Source organism: Triturus cristatus, chromosome 11 (genome assembly GCF_964204655.1).
Source record: "Triturus cristatus chromosome 11, aTriCri1.1, whole genome shotgun sequence".
Taxonomy (NCBI): domain Eukaryota; kingdom Metazoa; phylum Chordata; class Amphibia; order Caudata; family Salamandridae; genus Triturus; species Triturus cristatus.
The window spans coordinates 295,909,532-295,933,504 of NC_140594.1; the positions used below are offsets into that span (position 1 = coordinate 295,909,532).

The 23,973-nt window shown below is 46.1% G+C and overlaps 1 protein-coding gene across 2 annotated transcripts in view; it reads left to right on the top strand.

Annotated features, from left to right (window-relative positions):
• Positions 1–23,973, top strand: part of DTX1 (deltex E3 ubiquitin ligase 1) — a 313,999-nt gene that overhangs the window by 91,230 nt on the left and 198,796 nt on the right. For both annotated transcript variants that reach the window (XM_085636106.1, XM_085636107.1), the window contains exon 3: positions 22,438–23,119. In XM_085636106.1, the coding sequence (XP_085492232.1) occupies positions 22,438–23,119 (682 nt within the window). The remainder of the gene's footprint in view (positions 1–22,437; positions 23,120–23,973) is intronic.

Below are 23,973 nucleotides of genomic sequence, written 5' to 3' on the forward strand. Positions count from 1 at the left end.
CAACTTACAAATTCCTTTCGTACTGATGTGTGCCATTCCATGTGCCATAGTAACCACTGGGAGCACATATGCGTCAGGCAACAACCATCGCCTATGTTCTGTCAGATCAATCCAACAACCATTCTCATCCAACTTACCCATACTTTCTCTCCACTTGCTTAGCTCTTTCTCTGTGGCCTCAGCTTGAAGTGACTTCACGCTCTCTATTGTGTTTTCACACATCCCAACATCGTCAACCCATCTTGCGGGGCCTGCAACATACATTCTAGTCTTCACATTCTGTGCTGTTTCTTTCGCCGTCTCATCAGCAAACGCATTCCCACGTCCAACATCATCTGTGACTTTCCTGTGCGCACTGCATTTCATGATTGCAACTTGCAACGGTAGGGTCAGTGACTCAAGGAGATCATTCACCAACTTGCCATTCTGAATTTTAGCTCCATGCGAAGTCAGGAACCCACGCTCTTTCCACAAACGCCCAAAATTATGAGCCACGCCAAAGGCGTACTGGCTATCTGTGTATATATTTACTCTCATTCCTTCAGATAACACACATGCTCTCGTGAGGGCGATTAATTCTGCTGCTTTGGTCGAATTATGTGGCACTCGTGCAGTTTCCACGACCGTGTGTAAAGTCGTGATAGCATATGCAGCAGTCGTGTCACCATTAGGGAGTTTGAAACACGAACCATCCACCCATAAAGTACCATCACACTCAGTCAGGGGAGTATCTTTTAGATCTACTCTCCCTTTCGTCTCTTCTTCTGTTCTGAACAGACAGTCATGTTGCTCAATCTCGTCTGAGTCTGCTGGGACTGGCAATAACGTAGCTGGATTCAGCGTATTACATCTCTTTATGTGTATGTGATTTGCTAACAGTGTAAGCTCATAGCCTGATAATCGCGCACTAGTCAAGTGTTGTGTCTTAGTCCTATTTAATAATGTGTCTACAGCATGTGGAACCATAACGATCAATGTATTGTCCATTACCAAACCAGCAGATTGTCGGATAGACATTGCTGCAGCAGCTGTCGCTCTCAGACAGCTTGGCAATGCCCTCGCTACAGGGTCCAAGGTTGATGAAAAATATGCGCATGGGCGCGGTCTGTCGCCAAAAGGCTGTGTTAACACTGACAACGCACATCCATCTTTCTCATGAACATACAATGTAAAAGGCTTACTGTAGTCAGGGGTACCCAACACAGGAGCCGAACACAATGCATTACGCAATTCCACAAAACTTCTCTGGCACTCTTCAGACCATGGGATAGGATTCGGTGTGTCTTTGCATGTTAAGGCTACTAAAGGTTTTGCCAACAAAGAAAAACTAGGGATCCAATGCCTACAGTATGAAGTGATGCCCAAGAAAGCACGCACTTCTCTCTGTGTTTTCGGCACACTCAACTGTGCAATGGCTTGAATTCTTTCTGGGGTCAGTTTCCTTCCCTCCTTCGATAAGAGATGACCTAAGTAGGTCACTTCTTGTCGACAATATTGCAGCTTAGAGAGAGACACTTTGTGATGGAAAGCAGATAAATGGCGCAACAATGATAATGTGGCTTCTTTACAAATCTTTTCAGTATCCGCAGCGATTAGTAAATCGTCCACGTACTGAATCAGGATAGCGCCACTAGGTAAAACAAGTGCATCAAGCTGCGCTTTCAAAGCTTGACTGTATATTGATGGACTTTCACAGTAGCCCTGGGGAGCGCGTTTGAAGCGGAAGCTTCGGCCTCCCAGACTAAAGCCAAAAATATCTCTGCTCTCTTCTGCAATTGGGATACTAAAGAAAGCATTCTTTAAATCAATCACTGAAAACCATGCAGCAGAGGCTGGAATCATCGTTAACAAGGCAGTTATATCAGGGACAACCGGAAACTGTGGCACAACAATCTTATTAACCTCTCTAAGATCAATCACAAATCTGTAAACAGGTGGCTGTGAAGGGTCCGTTCGTTTTAAGACAGGTAAGATCGGACTATTGCAAACGTTGCCTCTTGTCTCTTCAATTACACCCTTATTAATCAGATCGCTGACAATGTCTAACAATGCTTTCTGGCCTTCATTAGAGATCTTGTACTGGGGAATACGTGGCAGTCTGACATTAGCCTTTAAAGTCACCACATATGGCGGTATCTCCAAGAGGCCCACATCATTGGGACCAGTAGCCCAAAGGGCATCCGGAAGGGATGACAATTCAGGCGGCATTGTGTTTTTAGACAAGTACATTGGGGAAATCACTTTCTTGCCTAATGTAAGTTGTACTCCTGAAGGAGAACAATACAGTGTAGCGTGCAATCTTTTCAACAAATCTAATCCCAATAAATTCTCACCACAACCTGTTGTCAGAATCAGGGGTGCTTTCAGCTCGCAAGGTCCAACAGAAAGTGACATGGGACTAGAAATCGGGTTCCTAACTGGGGCGCCAGAAAAACCTACTGAAACATTTATATCGCCAGACAAAGGTGCGCCAGGGAGTTTTGAATGCATGATTGAACTCTTTGCAGCACCAGTGTCTAGCAGAAAAGGCTCCGTTACATTTGCTGTAGTCACCTCAACATACGGTCCACTCTGATCCACTGGCACTGAAACAACTCCCTCTCTCTGTCTATGGCTGTCCTAATAATCATTATTTTCTGCATCGCCATCCTCTGCATAATAATCATTATTATAATACTGGGCCGTATTACTAGTCGCGTTAGCTTGCTGATCAAAGCTATTAATGGCGCTTTGGGGCGGAAGAGGACGCGCGTTCTGGGGAACACTTCCACGCCCTCTGCCTCTAGGAGCTTGCTGACCACCCCTACCTCTTGCGCCATACGCATTACCATTCCGCTGCATTAATTTAGGGCAACTGTATTTATAATGACCTTCCTCTTTGCAGTATGAACATTGGTTGGGACCTACAGGGACACGTGGTTGATAATACCCATTCATTTGCTGGTTGTTCTGAAACTGTTGGGGTTGGTGATAGACACCTTGGGGTTGTCTATAATTGTTCTGACCTCCTCGTGGTGGGTAAGCCTGCTGTAAAAGGACTTTTGTCTTTAATTCCTTCGTTTTCTTCTCTGTTCTATCTTTCTCGTCTTTATCTCTATTTTCATAATACTGTGCAGTAGCCAGTATTTGCGCTGAAGAAGAAACAGCCCAAGAACTCTCTGAGTCTTTCAACTTTTTACACAGGTCAGGAAGTAAATTCTGCACAAACTTATCCACAAATAACCGTTGGCCACCCTCAGTACTCATATCCTGCCCACTGTGGTCAATAAATGTTTCTTCAAACCTAGTAAAGAAGTCTGACACTGTCTCATCTTTCTTTTGCTTGCATGCAGATAACTTGTCCCAATTTACGCGCATCGCGGGCATTATTGTCTTCATATACGTGATGATTCTACCAGGCAGTTCAGCTACTAAAGGTTCTGGTTTCGCGCCACCAGTTTGTCTAGCATCAGCAGCAACGATGTTAGCCCATGTATCCCCTAGTTCTGCATCGTGATCTGCATTACGAATTGATCCCCATAGAGGCTGTGGCACAACATTACCAAACAACATGTCTATGTCGGCCAGATTCATAACGCATGACCCTGCCGTCTGTGACAACTCTTTATAATAACCTGCTGGATTTTTACGGGGATCAGGCAATGACTGCTTAAGTGCTAACACCTCAGATCTTTTCCATGGAACATGCACCCAAACACGCTGGAAATGCGCTGGCGCAGCGGCAATACCGGCGTTAGCATCAGCTGCAACTGCTTCCTTCCATACCGGGGGAACTTCTCTCATGGGGTATTGTCGCGCTTTTACCTTTTTCCCCACAAGGACATCTTGTTCAAACAATGACTGTTGACAATCATCATTCCTGAAGGACAATACAACCGCAACTGCTTTATCTACTTCGCGGTCCACAATTATACCAGTTCCAAAATCGAACCTCACTCTACACAACTCCTGCGGGCTCGGATTTTTACCACTATCTTCCAATTCTTCACAGAGAATTTCGCACATTTTCTCGAACACATATCTCTGTTTTGGGGCATCCCACTGATGGAAAACGTTGACAACTGATTCCACATCATACAATGAAGGGAAAACAATCCATCTACGCGCCATGCTGTCTATTACCTTTTTCTCATCAGGGTTAGGCAATTGGCTACGCAATTGCTTACGCTGCAAACCAGGAGTCGCACCAGATGACTCAAAGAGAGGCGACATTAATGTAGTAACCACATTAGCTAAGCGCTGTCGTGCTGAAGGAGAAGTTGAGGCGGAAACAGGGGGAAAAACTGTGGGAAGAAAAGAGGATGTAGAAACAGGTACTGGAGTGGTGCAAGGAAGAATGTCAGGGGAGGCAGCTGCTGAATTAGGCAAAGTCGCAGGAAGCGCGGGGGCAGTTGGGAACACAGCTGGCGGCCTTTGAGAGGGCTGCGCTATATGGATAGGAGCCGGCTGCAAAGCAACTGGCGGTAGCGGCAAGGCTTGCAGTATATTCACTGGAGGTGGCATATTCACAAGCTGGGGAGGTGCCATGGCATTTTGAGCATACGGGGGTGGTGAACTCAACAAATGCGACATCAGGGGATCTTTCTCCTTTTCTTCTAACTCATTCTGCTTAGAATGTGGTAAAGCTGGGTAACATTTGTCAATCCCTAACTTACACTGTCTGTGCAATTGCTCATTCATCTGTTCCTCCTCATTGTCTTTAAATTGTACAGCTGCTTGCATTACTGTCATACCTCTCTCTCTTTTATTCTTTTTCGCTAACTTAATTTCCTTTTGTTTGGCTTCCTTTCGCCATAAGCGGAAAGAGTCAAACATCGCCGGCCGGGCTTTCTTCTTAAACAATTTAATTTCCAAATTATCTAAAATATCGGTATCGAAACTACCATTTTGGGGCCATTTTAAAACACCGTCTTTCCTGGTGTAGTGGATCCACACTTCGTTATATGCAATGGGGCCTACACCATGTTTTACATAGAGCTCATAAGTTGGAGTTCCAACCGGAGGAACCGGACATGATTCCTCTAGCTGGAAATCTTTTCCACAACCCAAACAGAATAATCTACCAAATATTCCAGAACGAGGCATCTTCGCTCACTAGTCTAGATCCAAACGTCAAAGGATTATCGATTACGATAGTCTCGTGAATACACGAGTCCTCTGGCTTTGGCGTTTGCAAACTCCAAATTACCAAATTACCAAATCAAACGATCCCGAAGGATACCAAAAACAAATGGGAGACGCTCCACTTATACTTAACTGAATATTGCCGATCGATGACGTCACCAGAAGACTCTCTCGATTGTTTCGCTTTCTCAAACTCGTCAAGGGTCCAAAACAGGTCGATTAATCAGGGCAGCAGTCCTTCGTAGCCGTCGGGACGCGGAGAACCTCGCAGAAAAGACTTTCGGACCACGTCGACATGCAGGGGTCGATGAAGTGGCGGCCTTCCTCCGGAATTTCCACACGAAGCTCCTCACGAACCTCTGGCTTGGACTGGTACCGCTGAAATCGTCCCGAGTTGGGCGCCAAACTGAAGTACTGGGTATTTTAGTCCCAGCGGTGCAGGGGCACACACCCTATGACTTCGGGTTCACCCTGTTCCAGACCTACAGAAACACAGAGTCTTCTGGGTGAAGTCAAAGATTCATTTATTGGCTGCAGACCAATTACAGGTATCCTAGAAGTACAACAGCGTGTATGTTCTCAGGAGACTGCTGAAAATCATAGGGACGGACTTCATCTTAAATACCCTTTTTCTTGCCTCAAGCATACATTCCTAGGTTTAATGATACGGCCATTACAAGTGTACATTACAAAGAAAAGGCAGAGTCATGATGACCATCCCACATTCCAGTTCGGCCAGCCCACAATGATTTACACAGTAAGGTTCAGAGCCCAAATTTGATATCAATAGGCCCCCCAATAAACATGAGCATCTCCTGTTTCGGGAAACAAGTCATAAAGCAGGAACAAGCAGGTGTGAAAGAGATTAGCCGGAGGATTGTGTAGAATGAAAGGGTTTTATGACGGGTCAAGCCCTGATGCTAATCACAGGTGGACGGAGGAAGGGGAGCTCGTGAGACCAGTTTGACCCGGGGCAGCAGAGCCAGCTGCCCAGGTCACAGAGAAGTCAGAGGAGAAGCCCATGTACTGTGAGGCCCGTATTTACTCCATTATAGCCTATGTGAGGGCAATGACAAGATGGCCACTGCTTCCAAAATGGAACCCGTGTAGTGAAGCAGAATAGCGTGTACACAGTGCATTCATAGCTAGAACGATATATAAAGCACTCGTACATACCGCATTAACCATTTGCGGTTTGCTAATACCAAGATAGACAGGGGTAGGGCCCTGTCCCCTACGCGGTCCTGAATATTAAAGTACGACACCAAGAGGAAATGGTCAGTTTAGAATCTGACCGCTTAACTGAGCCATTAGGTAGAATACTGCTGAGGGCAGAGGGCTGGAGGCGCTCGGTGGGAATGCCCATGGCGGCTGTGAATATTATGAGGGGGCAGAAAAGATTGATTAACAGCTCACCAAACGTTGGTTGTTGTTGTATGAAATGTTGATAAAGTTGTCTGCTTTTGATGCATCTGGCAACCAGTTGTGGGTTGCACCCCGTGACCCTTTCAGGACGCTTGTGTAAGACCTCGCTGGTTCATCCTGAAGAAGTACTTGGGGAGATTTCTGTTGAGGGGGACCCAGAGTTCTATGCCCCAGTCTTCAAAGAAACTGGCTTCCCCAAGAATTGAGTCCCTTAGGGATCATCGTGTCCACATAGTATCAGTTGCTTCCGAAGCCCCTTTGCCTGGTATTAAGGCAAACTTGACTGCTATAAGATCAGAGAAGGTTATCCCCGTGAGCACTGGGACATGCTTGAATAAGCGGAGAAGATTGTTTCTGTTGAGAATGTCATGTGGGCCCTTGTGAGCAAAATGAGGGGAAAAAAACAAGTTCTGCATCTTTTTCAGGACCTTGATAATTCTGTCTCCCAACTGTATCAGGAGGAAGCAGAGGGGCCTTAAAGTGGAGAGGTGTAACATCAGATAGAAAATGATTCCCCTCTAATTGTCTTTGCCTAACCGAGGCCTGTAAAAGGTAAGACTGAGAAGACATTGGCATTTGTGGAGGATAATCCCAAAGAGTTTTGGTCGGGTCACCTGTTGGATGGCGCAGAGAGGGGCCCATCAGCACCCTGTCTGTTGTGACATGTGGAACGGCGGTATTATGGTTTACGTTTCTCGAGCACTTGTTAGGACCACTCCATATGTTTGGGGCTTGCCTTGAAGGCTGAGCTGTAGTGTCTTGCCTGCCCAAACTTTGACCTTGTAGGGGTATCCCCTTGATTTTAGGTAGAATATAATTAGGTAGCACCGGGGGCCGAGGAGATCACCTTAGGAACTTCCTGAATGAATGTCAGAGGGTTATCAATGGAATCGTTATTATCAGTGAGAACCACTCTGGAATCTGGGATTTTAATTTTTATTTTTAAAGCCTGATTGAAAATAGGAAAGTGAGAGAGCCCATTTTCTTCAGAGTCTGGCTTAGTAATAACCCCTGCCCCATCAAGTCCAGATCTCCGTTTTGCAAGATGTTGTTTTTTGGTTTGTTTTTTAAGTTTCTTTTTATCCCTTCTAGACATTGGTAGTTTTGTTGGGAGATTGGAGGGCAGGTGGGCAACATTTAAAGGAGCTAGGTCAGCGTGTTCAGGCTGTGTGGTGGCTAATAATAGTGGCCGTTGGACTGTGAGCGCTAAGAGTCGCCAAGCCAGCTTTAGGATCACTAATGCTGGTCCCCATTGACTGAAGAGAAGAGGAAGTTTACTTTTTGAGATCTGATTCCAAAGGGAAAGAAGTAGTTCTTCTTGGTGATGGTGATGTGTGTATAGTTGCAGAGCACGAAAACAGTTTAGAGGGGGACACAATTTGAGCCTTTTGGATAAGTTTAGGTTTGCCACTGATGTTAATGTGAAGCTTCAAGCTGTCCAAAAGCGAACCCAGAAAGGGATGAAAGTTTATTAATTAATGGGGAACAGGAACAAAAATGTGTGCCGTCGGGAGGCCCTATAGACCTTTCGAGAAAACTTAGCCTAGAGCCCAAATCGGTCAGAGTTGAGGCCAAAGTTTGAATTAAAGTGATCTGAAGGTCCATTTTCTGTGATTGCCATAATAAGGCAGTTGCAATAGAGTCTTGTTTTACGTGTAGGGACGTCAATGAGATCGAGAAAAAACTTGTAGGCCCCGAGGGCGTAAGCGAGCCCTTACCTACTTGCACTGCACTGAAAGAATTATGATGAGAACTGAAGCCCGATGTTTGCGCTAGGAAGACCTCAATTTGGGCTTCTATTGAGGTAAGGAACCGATCAGATAGATTTTTAGGTGTAAACGGGCTTTCACACATTGGCCTCTTTCTTGGTGATAAGGAGTCAATGAACTTAATTCGATGTGCACCCGGGCTGCAGCGCGGGGCAGACTCAGGGGGTGTATGAGCTGCTGCGGATCACCAATGCCTTCTTGAAGGTTTAAAGGGGTTAAAAAACCAGTCATGGACCTGTGCTTGTAAGTTAGCTGCAGTAAGTATTGTAGAGTCTGAAACAGTAAAATCTCCAGACCCGATGGAGTGGGCTCTCAATGAGCCGATGGAAGTGTCCTGGGTCACAGTAAAGCCTCCCTGGAGAGGCCTGGACTGCTGGGGATTCTCCGGAGAAACCTGGACCTTAGGCACACAGGAGCGAGAGTCATCAGAAAATGATCCATCAATGAGGCCAAGGCAGCGGGAGGGAGGCTGAACGTGGGCCGCGACGTCGCGGAAGAAACAGGGCCGGTCTGGACCTGAGATTGAGGTGAAGCCTTACTAAAGAACTCGCTGATCCGTACTTGTGACAGTTGGTCTCCTCATTTATCTCGCAGTGACAGCGACTACTGTTGAGGCCTCCCAGGAGGGTCCTGAGTGGTGTCAACTCGAAGGGTAGTACCCTTTCTCTGGGGGCGTTTCCTTGATGGCACTGTAACTTGTCCTTCCATAAGCCACCTGGGTTTGATAGGAACGCTGGGAGATTCTACTTGCTGCTTGCTGCTCGCCATTCCACGTCGCAGGTTCCCTGTTTTCTAAGAGCCTCTGAGAACACCACTCTCTCCACACGACCCCCCCCGGATGTCAAAGATCGGAGGTTCCTCGCACTCTGCCCGCTGACGGCACTATCATGGAACGAAAATGAGAAGGTAGAGGAGAAAAGCAAACTATAGCTGTGAGCAGACTGCGGGTAGGGTGCGAAAGTAGAAAACAAAGGCAAGCAGGGCTCACAAGGCGGAACCGCAGGCTGCGCCCCACCTGGTCGGGCCGCCTCCACGATTCCAGCCGAGGGCACTCACTTACTGGCCACCCGCTAATGGCGGCCGCGCTTGCAAGGCCTTCCTTCCCCCTCCTCGCTGATGGATGAGCTGAACTGGCCCCCGGTAGCCACCCCCTGAAGTGGCTTCAGTCTCTGGCCTTCAAGCCGCCTAATCAGCCTTGCCGCTTGTTCGCGTGGACGCGGGCTGGTACCGGTAGCTGTGGCAGTTGAGGTCCGCCGACGGGAGTCACAGTCCGATGGTGAGGGGAAAACCCGCCGTGTGACCCCCCACCCCCGATGGGGGTTCAAGGATTAATGGGGAGCAGCCTCTTCCCCTGCTGCCTGGCACCCACCTCGCACCCGAACTGAGCGTCCTCAGTAGGAAGCAATGTGCGTAAGCCAAGTTGAGAAAACACCTGTCTGCGTGTGTCTACAGCATGGAGCCCCCTGTAGTGGTGTACTATCATGTGACCCCACCTTCCAGTTAGTTGGCGCCATTGGCATTTAACAAATACCTTCCTCTTTGGGAGTCATCTGCGTAATTTGTACTATTTGCCATCAGACACTCTCTCTTCCGCCGGTCACATATTAACACCATTTCTATGCCCATCACTCAGACTGGATCCTGATTGGTTCGGTCAGTCACACGGAACTGTCAAATAACAGGTTCACATTATGTTTTCCATTGTTTGTCATACTTTGTCAGCTTCCAGTGCAACGACTCAATCCACTTTATGAGTACCTTGCAGTGTGATCCCAACCAATTTACCATTTTGTTTCTTCCGAACAAGATTTCCAGGCCTACCAATGACTGTCACACTATTTATTTCTCCTTTGAGAAGGCATGGGGTACATGCTGTCCCTTAACCACTGTAGTGGTTTCCTTTAAAATGAGAACATTTTAATCTTAGGCGTTCAGTCAGTAACTGAGAAAATTGGAGTCGATCAGTGAAGTCTGCTGTGAGTAAGGTGAGCGCTTTGTAAAAATGTTCAATGTTAGGTGTTAATATTGATCCACCAGATACCAGAACCCAGGCTGGTCTGCATAAGGACACGACAAAAATATACATTTTATGCATATTTTTCTTACGCATCTCAACTGTAGACGTCCTATCTGGATTTTCCAATTTGGTGCATCTTTAGGTAGACATCTTACTTCACCTGCCCTTTTTGCGGTTCTCCACATTCAATATCTGCATTCTGTTCTTGCTGCGGGCTGTGTTTCAGCTGCTGGTTTCTTCTAGACCGCCACCCTTTTCACCTCAGGCCCGCACTCCCATCTGTCTTCCTGCCATCCCGCAGATCAGGCACAGACCCGGCGCGCGGCCTCCCCTCGCGCGCTTCGCAGTGATGGCGGCCGCTCCCCGCTGCAGGGCTGGTTTGCTGCAGTCGCCACAGGGCAGCGCGCCAGGATGTGTCAGGCCGCAGAGAGCCAGGTTCGCGGGATGTAAACAGAAGACGAACCACTAATGTTGGCCTGTTTAGCTTTATGAGCCCCCGGGGAGGTATCTATCTCTAACACAACACTTCAAACAGCATTATTCATTATACACCGAGCCTCGCGCTGTGGCTCCGGTGTCATGGTTGTAGGCAGGGGCAGGGAGGAAGAGAAGGGAGGGAGGGGAGCGCGAGGACACGGAGGCATACAGAAGCCTGTCAGTGGCGGGCTCATGGACGCATATTATATTTTTTGTAATGGAGTTTGATTGCTTTCTCATTTTTAGTTTAAAATGATCGTCCATAGACTGGACATATTGGTATCATCATTTCACTTACATATGCAGTATAGTTGTCATCACCTTGCTTACCACAGTTACTGCACAAGGAATACACGGGAGATGGTGGACTCACAGCTCAAAAAACATATACAAAGTAAAATCATGAACGATGTATTTTTATGATTTCGAAACGGTCCGTATTATCTAATCACTATGCCTCCAAAGGAGCTCGCGTCACGCGTGTGTATGTGTGTGAGTGTGGGTGTGTGTGTATGTTTACATGCACCACCAATCACCCATCCATGCTCTGCAAATGCAGGGCTTCTTAGAGAAAAAGACCTGCAGGAATCCTGCTAGTGTCTGATTTCATGTCATAGAGTACATATTATCTATGGGGGGCAGTCATCTGATTTAGGGGTGTTGGTTGTATCAAAGGTACCCGACTTAGGTGACCACAAATCTCTGTAAAGTTTTGGTACTTTTCATCTGTAAAATCCCAATTAAATAGATTATAAAAATAAAAAAAAACAAGGATAGCACCAGCATCGCCATAGGAGAGGTGTGGCGCTGCGGCCAGGGCGATTGACTCCGGAATCTGGAGATCACGGTTCAATCCCCGGCGCCAGCGGCAGATTAGCCCAGCACCATGTGACTCTGGGCAATAGCTTGCTTAATCTTCCAGACGGCCCCCAGCGCCTAGAGAACCTTACGGGTGATTGTTCGTGCTTTACAAATGTGGATTATTATAAGACAATGGTAGAAACTGCTATCCCTGCACCCATCATTGATGGGCATGCACTTCAATGTAGTTAAACCAGTCCCTACAGTTTTCCTTATGCAGTGAAACAATCATGCTGCTTATAGGAATAAAAGGTGCATTTTCACTACAGTAAGAATGTGGTAATGATATTGGATACACTCGGTGTTTCCAGATACGTGCTTCCCAACGGATCCCCTACCGGCCTCTGAGATGCAGCTGATCAAGAACTGCCACAGTGGCATAGTCAAGTGACAAAACACAAGGGCAAGTCCATCAGAGAAAATAAGTGGTTAAAAGTACTTTTTAGGTCACACCTGACTATCACCATTGCTTAAATTTGGAAAAGGTTCAAAGAAACTTATAGAGGGGACGAGGTATGTAGTTTTCGCCACATGGGTTTTTTTGGAAAACGTGGAAAAACAAATTAGGCCGCTAACGGTAGTTAAATCTGAAAAGCATTTAAAAATTATTTCTTCTTGGAAAACTAGGGGCAAACGTGTCACTTTAAAAATTAGGAGTGAGTGGAACTCACGCGGTTGCACTCCGTAGTATTCTTCGTTGTTCAATAAAAATTCACTGAGATCCACCAGCAGGCGGAAAATATGCAGCTCGTGCTGCAATTTAGCACCGGTAGTGTGAGCAGTGCTGCAGAAACAGTACAAAAGGCACCACGTGTTGCACAAGAGCAGGTGGCCATTTGAGATAATTTTGCTGACATTCGAGGAGAAAATCTACTTGAGCAGCAGCAATTCTACTCGAGGCAGCCCCTCTGACTGCTCGCGATTGGCCGCGATCACCTGCGACTGCCCAGGTTAAAAAATCATACTGGGGACACCAAATCTTGTTTGCGCTTGCCAGCGTGCATTTTATGAAGCCTCGTGGGCAGGGCCGGACTGGGAACCAATACCGGCCCTGGCAAAGTGCTCGGCCGGCTTGGGGGGGCCGCTGAGCTCTTTGCCAGGGCCGGTTTTCGGCCGATTTTGTTACAGGGCCGATTTTGCAGCTACGCTGCAAATACGGCCCTGTAACAAAAACGGCCCCCAGGGGCCCAAAACCGGCCCCCACCCATGCGGCGCACCGGGGGATTGCCCGGTGCTCGCTACGGCCAGTCCGGGCCTGCTCGTGGGAGAAAAATTCCACCATGCGACAACTGGCGAAATTTGGACGGAACTCCCTGTTAAAAAGTTACGCAGAGTGACCAAAATACTGCCAGTTCTGTGGGAGTAATGAAACATTCCTCTTACACCTATGTAAGATACATTGGGCCGGGGACATTAGTCAAAATTAGACTTATTTTAGAGATAATTTTACAAGACCTTAGTTGCCTGTCCTAAGGAGTTTTAAAAAGCATTTGTGTCAAATTGTACATTTTCATCAGGTGAAGGAGAATCTGATCCACATACAATGTGTCACACCAGAAATACGGCATGCAGCCTTTGTGCTGCGTTCATCCAGCAAATTGACAGTTGACTGGTTGCGCTGCCATACTTGCCAACATTTGTGAAGAGGAGAGAGGGAGGTTTTGTAGAAAAAATCTTCGAGGGACTTTATTTTCCCCATTGACTTCCAATGAAGTGAATGCAATTTCATGTGAGAGGCAGCTAAAATAAGGCTATTTTTTGATTTAAAAATCTGGAGTTTCTCGCCTGAATCGGGTGTGTTGTCATGTATACTCTGTAGTAGAAAATATCATGGCAGAGGTGGGTGCTGAAATGCCTCGGCTGGGCGGCGAGAGGGATCAGGAGTAATGGGGGTCCCCTGTAAAGAAAAAAGAAGCAGCGATATGGGGGCACCCTGTAACAAATTGACACCCCATGCAAGCAAAATGCTCTTGCTGCTCTTCTATGTTGCAGTGGGCAGTGTATGCTTGCTTTATTTTGAGGCGGCCCCTGACCCATATAAAGTTGTGAACTTCTGTAGTCCTCCACATATACAAACAAAAACACCACCTGCCACTCTTCTCTTCCTCAACAACAGGCCACAAAATAGGAAAAAAGGGGCGTGGGGAAAGAGAATGGGCACAAAAATAGCAATTAGTGCTGGACAAACACCGGCACCCAGAGTGCATTGGTGTATGTCTTGCAGTGAAATATGAACAAATCCAGACATTTCTTTGCTAATGTCATACGTTAAGCATTTTGGGCCAGAAATACTGGACAAAACTAGACAAAATTTGAAAGTAACTTTGCTGGTGTGGCTCCGAGAGTTGGATATTCTCTACATTTATCTATGGGAATATTAGTAAGAAGTAGTCCATTTTAAATCACATTGGCATGGCTGCTAATGGTAAGTTACCATATGCAGTATCAGACGTCTTCGGTGAGTCCTGGTTATTGTGCCAAAAGCACTTTGCACTCTAGGAATTTCAGGCTTTTGAGTGTGGACTTAAAATGTATTGGCTTCAAGTGGTCTCAGCTTCGAGCCATTTATGTTTTACGTGATATGTCCATCCACACTTGTGGGATACTGATTTTACCAAGAGAATTGTGGGAATGCATGATGCTAGGAAGTTTCGTGATGACCACACATTTCAGTTTCCCATCATTTAATAGTGAGAAAAGTTTGTTTTTTCTGATTGAGGTTTGCAGGTCATTCTGAGTAGGAAGTGGTAAAAATAATGGGGCACCACGAAAGCCACAACTCTCTGGATTCCCCTGGGTCTCTAGTTTCGGAAATACATAGTTTTGATAGGGTCCCCTGTTTGCCACCTATCCTTGGTCCCAAGCAGGCGCGGTGCGTCCATTGGAGCGTTGGGGCGTTGCCCCCCCCGCCCCCGCAGCTCCCTCCTCGGTGTCTCTGAACTTAGTTTACTTAAGTTCAGAGACGCCCAGGGTGGGAGAACTGACAATGCATGTCAGTCAGCATGACGTCGGACCGTGGGCGGTCCGGCGTCATGTTGACTGACATGCATTGTCAGACAAGCCAGGGAAAGGCAGCACTGCAGCACAAGTGCGCATGAGTGGGCATGGAGAGTAATTTTTAGCCCGTGCCCAGTCATGCATAATTGTGTTTTTACTGCCTTGCGCATGCCCATTAGGAGCCCCTCGGTCTCCTAATGGGCAGGTGGCGGGCGTAGCGTAAGCTGTGCCCTCAGCCAATCCTGGCGCTGCAGCAGCGCCAGGATTGGCTGAGGGGTTGCCACTCCAGTGCTGACGTGGTGTTCTGGTTTGAAGGGGGCAGAGGCGCCAACGCGGACCAGGAGCAGAGGCGGTCAGGTAAGTCTTTGTTTGAATTTTATTCTGTTCTCCCGCTGCTGGTGGTAGGGTTGGGGTGGTGTTTAGGGTTAGGTGGTAGGGTTGGGGTGGTGTTTAGGGTTTAGGGTTGAAATTTGCTAGGGTTCCCGGAGTCTAGGGCTCAGGGCCCGATTCAGGTTCGTGCATAATGGTGTTGGGAAGGTTTTAGGGTGGTTTTGCAAAATTCCATCCAGATTTGCCTGAGTTGGGGTTGGGAAGGTTTGGCTGGATTTGATGCAGATTTGGCTGGGTTGGTGTTGGGAAGGTTTTAGGGTGGTTTGTCAAAATTCCATCCAGATTTGGCTGATTTGGGGGTGTTTTTGTGGGTTTGCGGGCGCTTGTGTTTGGTTGAAAAGTCGTACCCCTTCAAGTGGATGGATTTGTGTACTTCTTGCTGAGATTCTTGGGAATGGCTGGAACTAGTGTCCCAGGGAGTTTGAAGATGTTCGAAGTAGTGGAAGTGCGAAAAAAGAGCATTTTTTGTGAAGGCCCGGATTGCAATGTTATCCAATGGGAGGTGTTGGGGTGCGTGGAGAAGTGTTTTTTAGGGGGTTCCAGTGGATCGACAGGAACGGGGCTGCTGTGAGTGGCAGGGAGGTGGAATTGATGGGTGTGCAGGAAGTTTGGGAGGAATCGATCGATGGGAATGGTGTTTTTTGGCAAAGTCGAGGAAGGGAAAGAGCTGCCATAGGAGCCCATGTTAAACGTGAGTTTTGCATGTATTTGGGGTTCGATTGTAGGGTGTTGCAGGTGGTTCCGAGTGGATTTGCTTAGCTGGGATCAGAGTTGGGAAGGTCTAATTTTGATTGCAAGTGTTTTGAAGAAAATCCATGGAGGGGAAGGTGTGTTTTGGGCCTAGTTTCAGAGTGCGTTTTGACGCGACTTTAGGCCTTTGGGAGCTGGCGGTAATGCACATGTTTGGGATGTTAATTTAGGGTGTTCTAGGTTTTCGGGAATGGGTTTAGGGGTGTGGGAGCAATGGTGGGAAGGTCTAGTTTGTGTGAAAAAGAGCAGTTTGGTTGTAGTTGAAGGGGAAAGGGTAATTTGGCCCTGTTTTCTAGGTGAATTTTGTGCCATTGGCGAAGGTTGCCTGTACTGGGTAATTGCAGGTGTGCGGGATACGAATAAGCTAGAGCGATAGAAATAAACAGATAGCGGTTGGAGAGAGAGAGGTGAGGAGAGGTAGAGGCGAGGATAAACGGAAGCGTGTGCACCACACCAGGCTTGGCAGCTTCAACTCCCACCTTTGCGCCGAAGTGGTAAGCTAGCGTCCAGGTTATGTTACGGGGCAATCCTCCGGCACTTTTACGCCCCGCCATTTTCAAATGTTACCAGCCATCCCTGGTCCCAAGTACTGCATCAATCCATCATGCGAACTGTGAGGAAATTGTGTTTTTGGAAGCAAAGTTTAAAGTTTGCTGGTCATTTTGGATAAGAAACAGTGGTGGTAATCATGCAGGTGACACAGTCCTGGATTTCCCAGTGTCTACAGTTTTCAAAAATACCTGTTGTTGGTAGGGTTTCCTGGATTCTGGCTGACTGAGTGCCTAAATATTGCAGAAAACCCCCACGTGAAGTCCACATTGACTACACATGTTGTCGATTTTGTCCTTTTCCTGTCTCATACCACACATGTTGGGTACCATTTTTCTCAGTAGAAATATGGAGATGATACATGGTGTGACATTACCAACTCCATGGTAACTTTCTTATTTATCATTGTGAGCGTATGAAACTTTTAACTTTTTCAAAACCAGTTGCAGAAATAGAGAGAATTTAGGGAAACAGTGCTCTGAGCCCTACACGCTTCCCTGTACAGGAAAAAGAAAATTGTTAAAACTAAATGGCCATGTGTGCTTGATATCCCAGCTAATTCATTCCGTTTGCGGTAGAATCATATTTGCCAACATCTATTGGTGAATACAAAGTTTGTATTGTTTTTAATAGGCAACAGTTTTGGGAAAATATTTTATTAACGTCGAATGATACTGATCTAGTAGGAATATGTCCAGGTCAATCAATGCCAAGTAAGCCAGGTAACTGCTCATAGGAGGTTAGCTTATTGGTAAGATTAATTTTAATTCACTGTAATGGGAGTTCATCCCATTTACCAACATGGAGGTTTCCCCAATTCTGCTTAGGTGAAGTGCAAAACTCCTTCTAAGATGGGCCGTATGGATATCAGTGGCATGTGGAAGTTGACGGCTCTTTGTGATCACACCAAATTGAGGATTCAGAGGGTTAGAATCACCAAACCATTATATGATACAATAACACCAGATGAAAGTGATGCATGTTTGGGCAAACAGATAAATATGTTGTTTATAAATACCAAACAACCAAAAGATTGAAGAGAAAAGAGAAAGGCACAATTATTTTTCATTAAAAGAGAGTGGTGGAGCTGAATCTCACTGCTTTCAAACAGTGGCTCATAATTATTGCTGTTCAAGCTACCAAAGTCTCAGTCCTTTCTTTGATGCAATATGGCACGAAAAACCCTCTGGCATCTGAGATATTCCTTCTCCCTTGGAGAAAGTGATGGGAGATGGAACACAGAAGAGGAGAAACACAGAGGGTGGATGGTTCAGGGTCAATTGGCCCCTGTGCTAATGGGATGCCTCCTCCTAAGAAAATTCCTGCTCTGTAGCGCAGAGGATCCGTGCTCTAGGTTCACAGTCTTGCTATGATCTCCAACCAGAAAAGTCTTTCAGGAGAGGAGGCAGACCATTGAAAAGAAGAATGTCTATCCTTTCCAAAGGTACCTCTCCTGGTTATCTATGAGCATGGGGAGCAGCAGAGAACCCATAAACCAGGTGGATATTTCTCTCATCTAAGCAGGGAGAAGAGTAAATTCCCAAAATGATCCCACCTCGAGGGCAGTGGTAGGAGGGTTTGTGCCACATGGGCTGTGGTAGAGAGGAGCTTTGTGCAAAGGAGGAGCTTCACCATCGAAGTTTTAATTTACACTTCTCTTGCATTTCACAAGGAGACATCTCCGGTGCCCAGTGGGTTCTTCACTCGCCTGGCGAGGGTGATAAGGGACCTTACTCCTGCAAGTGCATTGGCATGTGAATACGGCCAATTACTGGGAACTCAAATGCTTGTGTTATGAAAACTTTGCACATCACTATTTAGAATGTCCATGCCAAAACTGGCAGGGTGCTCTTTGAACTCTCTGGGCCCATTGAAGACCAGTGTGGCATTCTAGTCCAGCAAATGTCTTTGCAATGACATTGGAAGCTCACATACCTCCAGCACTGCTGAATGAGACAATATAGAGCACAGACATATTGTAGACAGAATACAGACTACCAAAATATCATGAAGGCATAGATTGTAGATTTACTATACTGGAATGCACACCTAAATACCTTGACGATATGTCTTTCACGAAGGTCCATAGATGTGGAGCTAAGTATAATAAACCTACACTTTTATTTTAAATACACAACATTATTGCAGTGGATATTGATGCTACAAAATTTAAAGCGTGATATTCTGGCATTGAATGCCCCTTTGCAGAACATTTTCCACTGCAGTGTCCTTATTTTATAACATAACCTCTCACTAGTCCTCCTAAATGTCTACATTATCTGACATTTTAAACCTTTTCACTGTGGCCTTTGCATGTACGCAGAAAGTCATCTTTCTCTATCAAATTTACCTCAAAACAGTAAAGGGATATATTGACCACAACTTTACCTTTGGGTTCACGAGTAGCGTGCTACTCGCTGACAATCGCTTCAACGCCTTGTCAAGGGTGGGAAACACAGAGTAAATACAATTACAAATATACTGCTCGGGTACTGCAGAATAATCTACTGCATCTGCCTCACAGTTGACAACACCAAGATACTACTCCTGGCCTTGGGTATCCTTGTACATTAACCTTATATTCTGTTGACTGGAAACAATGCTCACACGTTTAAGTAAAAGGGCCACAATGTGGGCATCTTGTGCACCTCGGGTCAATGCTGTCATCAGAGCTCTTTCTTTCACCTTGGTCTACCACATTCATAGACACGGCTGCACTTCCCCCCAAAATAACCATAGTTCTCATACTGTTCACCTGTCATTTGAACTACTGCAATATAACCTACGGAGGGCTACACAAGAAAGATCTGCACACCAACAGTAAACCTCAGCTAAAGAGAAAGAAAATGGTTTCTGGATAAATTCCAGAGACAGTCACAACAGAGTACAGCTCGCATTTTTCTCAAATACAGATTAGGCCATCAATGCAAGCTGCACCACAGACAGCAGAGAGACAAATGTATAACACAGATGTGAGGATGTGTGGGTGACAAGGTCTCTGCCCACCTATAGTTTTTAAATGGTTACTATTTGGATAAAATAAAAAGTCAAATGACTATCATGGCTCACAGACCTGATTCCAGAAATGTCTAATGCTAAATTAAAGCCCTGATTAAATATGTCCACGTCTGACTCTATAAACAAATTAAGGGGAGTGAAGAGGTGCTGTGGAGCATAGGCTAGCCCCCCTCTGACACAGAACCTTATACAAACTATAGAGCCCAACTCGATTGGATCAATCTAGGAACCCTCCGGTCTACCTAAGGAGAAAAGAATCTCCACAGAGGAGACAGAGGTATTCTAGGTGAGCAGGCCTGGAGCGGACCTTGGAGTCTGTGTGACAATAGGCACGCCTCTCCTCCATGTACCTATGGAGCACTACTAAGTGCCTTAATACATATCCATTTATGGACGCCAAATAGGTGGTTTAGGTGTGCTTGACATATGTATGCTAAATTCTCTAGTTACGTCAGCATTATGGAATAGGTGTGGATTGTGGTGGTATAATTGGTCCTGACAAAAGCCACAGCATTTAGGAACATAAGTAGCAGAAACATGTTGTCCCTAAGAGGAAGTAGGGGTAACAAGAGCCCAGGACTTCCGAACTTTTCCCATTTTTAATCATACCATCTGGCGCCCAGATTAAGGGCCCAATTCGGATGACGTTTAGAAGGCCTCCGAATCAGATTTGGCTTTCCTGGATCCGATTCATAGTCCTTGTTTACGACCGAATCGTACACAGGTCCGAATGACCAAGTACGATGCGAAGATTGCGTACGCGCCGACCGAACTGTTTCCGGGACCCGAACCTGTCTGTACGACTCGTTCGTAGCCGAAACGTGCTGCGCTATGGAGCCGAATTCCGATCGAGCGAGTACGATGTGTGATTCGGACAGCCGCTTTGCCTCGGTCTCAGCGAGACGAAACAGCTGTCGGAAGCGTACCTCGGGGGCCGTAGCAGGCCCCCCTTCACTTGGGACCCTCCAAATAACGGGGGTGTGCCCATGGCCCCCCTGATCCAGGCATGCACGCCCGCCACAGGGTGTATGCTTTTCCCCACCCACCCCCTTTCTGCTATGGGAGCCTGTGTATGCGTCTACTCTGTACACAGGCTCCCATAGAGTTCCGAGTCCGTAAGCATACGGCGCATCGTACTCACTCGTTCAGACTCCCAAAGCACGTCTCGCTTGGAAAGCCCTCCGGACCCGAGTCGTACGGAGGGCTTTCCTAGCGAGATCGGAATTGGGCCCTAAAACGTTAGGGCAACCAGACAGGTGGTTTTAAAGAGTATCTCTACCCCCACGCACTACCCTATTCCTTTTCCAACAAAGTGCCACTGTGTACTTCACAGGTTGTACCACTTCCCGTTCTGTAACGGAACAGGTAGGAACTCTATGATGAAGCATGCCACCAAGTGGTACCCTTGGTGGGTGAGAGTTCTTTAACACATAAAGATTATTTTCTCCTTAGGTCGACGGGAGGGTTCTTGTATTGATCCAATCGAGTTGGGCTTTATTTTTGTATAAAATACATCGGACTCCAACTTGAATCCAAGATAGTTGTTGGTGTATCTCTCAGGCTAATCTATGGTGGGTCACTTTGCAACATTGACTGCACCAGGATGCTCACCTTCCTCACATGGGCTAGTTCAAAATGAGGAACACTTCAGACCCAAAATGTATTTTCAGATGGCATATGTCATGCTAAACGTTTGTTATACTATGAGACTTTTGGTTTGTTACATAGCTTGAGTCTTACTGCCAAAAAAGACATCAACAGAAACAATAACCAAGGATATCTTAACCAAGGATATGCAACACCTGGTCATAAGTGTGTTTACAAGTGGTACTCAGAAATATGTGTCTAAAATATCCAACAGACTGCCACATAGACTGCTGCAAGTTGTTAAAATAGCCTTATAGCCCTCTGCCGAGGGCTATACTGGTATTAAAGGCCCTGAACCCGAGCCTCAGGTGAGAGCCTATTACGAGGGACAGGGCCTTTAACAACCAGTGTAACCCTTTGCAAAAGCTCTATAAGGCTTTTGGAATATTCCACCCACTAAGGGTAGAATGTTCTCAATTAAAAAGGGGAAAACACAAACACAAATACTGAAATGTTGAAGCATAGGAGTTATGCCAGCCATTATTAGCCTTGAGCACTTCATTGTCTTCTGTGGAGCTCCCAACATTCCTTTGTTCTAATATATTGAAACGGGCTGATTTAAGATGCACAATCGCAACACCATCTCCCACCAGACATACCGCACACCACTTTTCAAGAGCACCCATAAAGCAGAATACTGAACATACACTGAACACAGCCTTACTAGGCAATTAACTGGTTATACAGGCATCCTATTGCACCTGCTATGGTCAGCTAATTAATATACATGTACATTTGTAGGGCAATAACCACCCATACTTATTGAGGCCATACGTAAACAAGATGAGCAACTCTTTAAAAATGATGCCCACCCTCCTGACCACACACTTTCACAAAATCAAATCAAACTCCAGTTTGCGATGGAAACGACTGGGAAGTCATGTCATGGACTACTGAAAAGTGCTGCAATGTCATACTAATGGCAGACTGCGCCTAAACATTCAACAATTAATAATAACAGCATGTTAAGTCATAGAAATGCATTCGAAAATGCCCCACCCCACTGTAGAGGCAGAACTATAGTGGACAAACACTGAAGATAAAAAAAGACAGTCTCATGTTATTCCTCTCTGTTGTGCTAGAGATCTGACACATAGCTCCTGGTCTTGAATAACCTGTATTGGTCACCTTTTATTGAAACACGTGAGGACAAAAGGTTCCCAATAGATCCACTATTATAAAATAAATACTTTTTTATATGTTTCACTTATAAACGAAACCCTGAATGAAAATAAAGAAATCAAAATACAATACGTGAAACTAAACACTTTGTAAAGAATTGATTTAATGCTCGGTTGGCATCCTTATTTTATAAATATGGATCTTTTTGAAAGCAGTAGTAAAGAGAAAATTTGAATACAAACTATGTGATGAAAAATAACCTCATACATTTCTCTTTGTTTTCTTCCACAGGGACTATGCGTCCAGTGAGGAGGAACTTCTATGACCCATCCTCGGCGCCGGGGAAAGGGATTGTCTGGGAGTGGGAGAACGACAATGGCTCCTGGACACCGTACGATATGGACATCTGCATCACCATCCAGAATGCCTATGAGAAGCAGCACCCCTGGCTTGACTTGTCCTCTCTGGGATTCTGCTACTTAGTCTACTTCAACAGCATGTCCCAAGTAAACCGCCAGACGCAACGGAAGCGCCGTTTGCGGCGACGCATGGACCTAGCTTACCCGCTCACCATGGGCTCCATTCCCAAGTCACAGTCTTGGCCTGTGGGCACAAACTCTGGCCAGCCCTGCTCCTGCCAGCAGTGCCTGCTTGTGAACAGTACCCGGGCGGCCTCCAATGCTATTTTGGCATCTCAGAGAAGGAAGGTATATTCTGGCAATGGCACTGGGACCATGACTGTCCGGCAAAGTAGCACCTTCAGTGGAACAGCGCTGTGGTCTACTGCCAGCGCGCCTACTGGAGGGACAACCAAGATGGAACAGGTGCGGACACCAAGTGGCACACAAGTAAACACCTTCTCCCGGAGTCAGAGTGCCCCTGCCACCACACAGCTTCCAGGACAGAACAATCTTAATCGTCCAGGGACTCGGAGGGCAGCCATTTTGAGCACCCGGGCAGCTATTCCTCCAGGGTAAGGTTCTTTCCTTCTCTTCACTCTTGTGTTGGTCCCATGGTACTGAGCTCTTTGATTGTGTTACACATGCCCGGATGGGCCTCTGTTATTGCCACAGTTTGTTCAATGCCCCAGATCTCTTTAGATTTGATCCTCTAAGAAAGGCAAATTCATTTTTTGGAATTAATATATCGTTCAATGTTTCATTTGCCGTAGCCACTTTTACTCTTTTTATCCAGAACTTGTATGTCTACTATGTTCAGTACTTATTGTAGTATGTCACCCTTATCACTACAGCCTTTCTATTTTCTCTCCTACATGACTTTCTCTTAGCATTACGCTTTTGCCCTTGATTGTCTCACTTCTTGATCACATCTTCCCTAAAACGTATCTTCTCTCTTACTGTCTTTCTTGGTCCCTTATCACACTACTCCTTATCTCAATGTCTGTATTCCCTTCACCCTTGCTCTCCATCCTACACCTTTTACTTCCCTGCTCTCTTGTGGTCATTGAGAGTCACAACTGTGACAAATTGCTTAGGATCTCAAACAAAAGACTAATTCCCTCACATAAATACTGTAGTGGGGAACGTCTTCTTATACAAGCCACTCTACAATCTCATATTATTTCCTCCTCATTCCATGGTTTTATCATTCTTTCTTTGTAACAAAATGTCAGTTCATACACTAGATCCTATTGGCTTCCCCCAGCAAATGTCATAGTTCAAGTTGTCAGGTGTTATTTATTTATCTATTTTTGTTTTTGTAAATTGCTACAAGTAGATGGTATCTGCCTCGGGCACTTTCAGGGGGGCAGAGGAGAAGACGGTCATACAGAGATATTATTGGCACTCTGGCAAGGTCCAGTGGTGA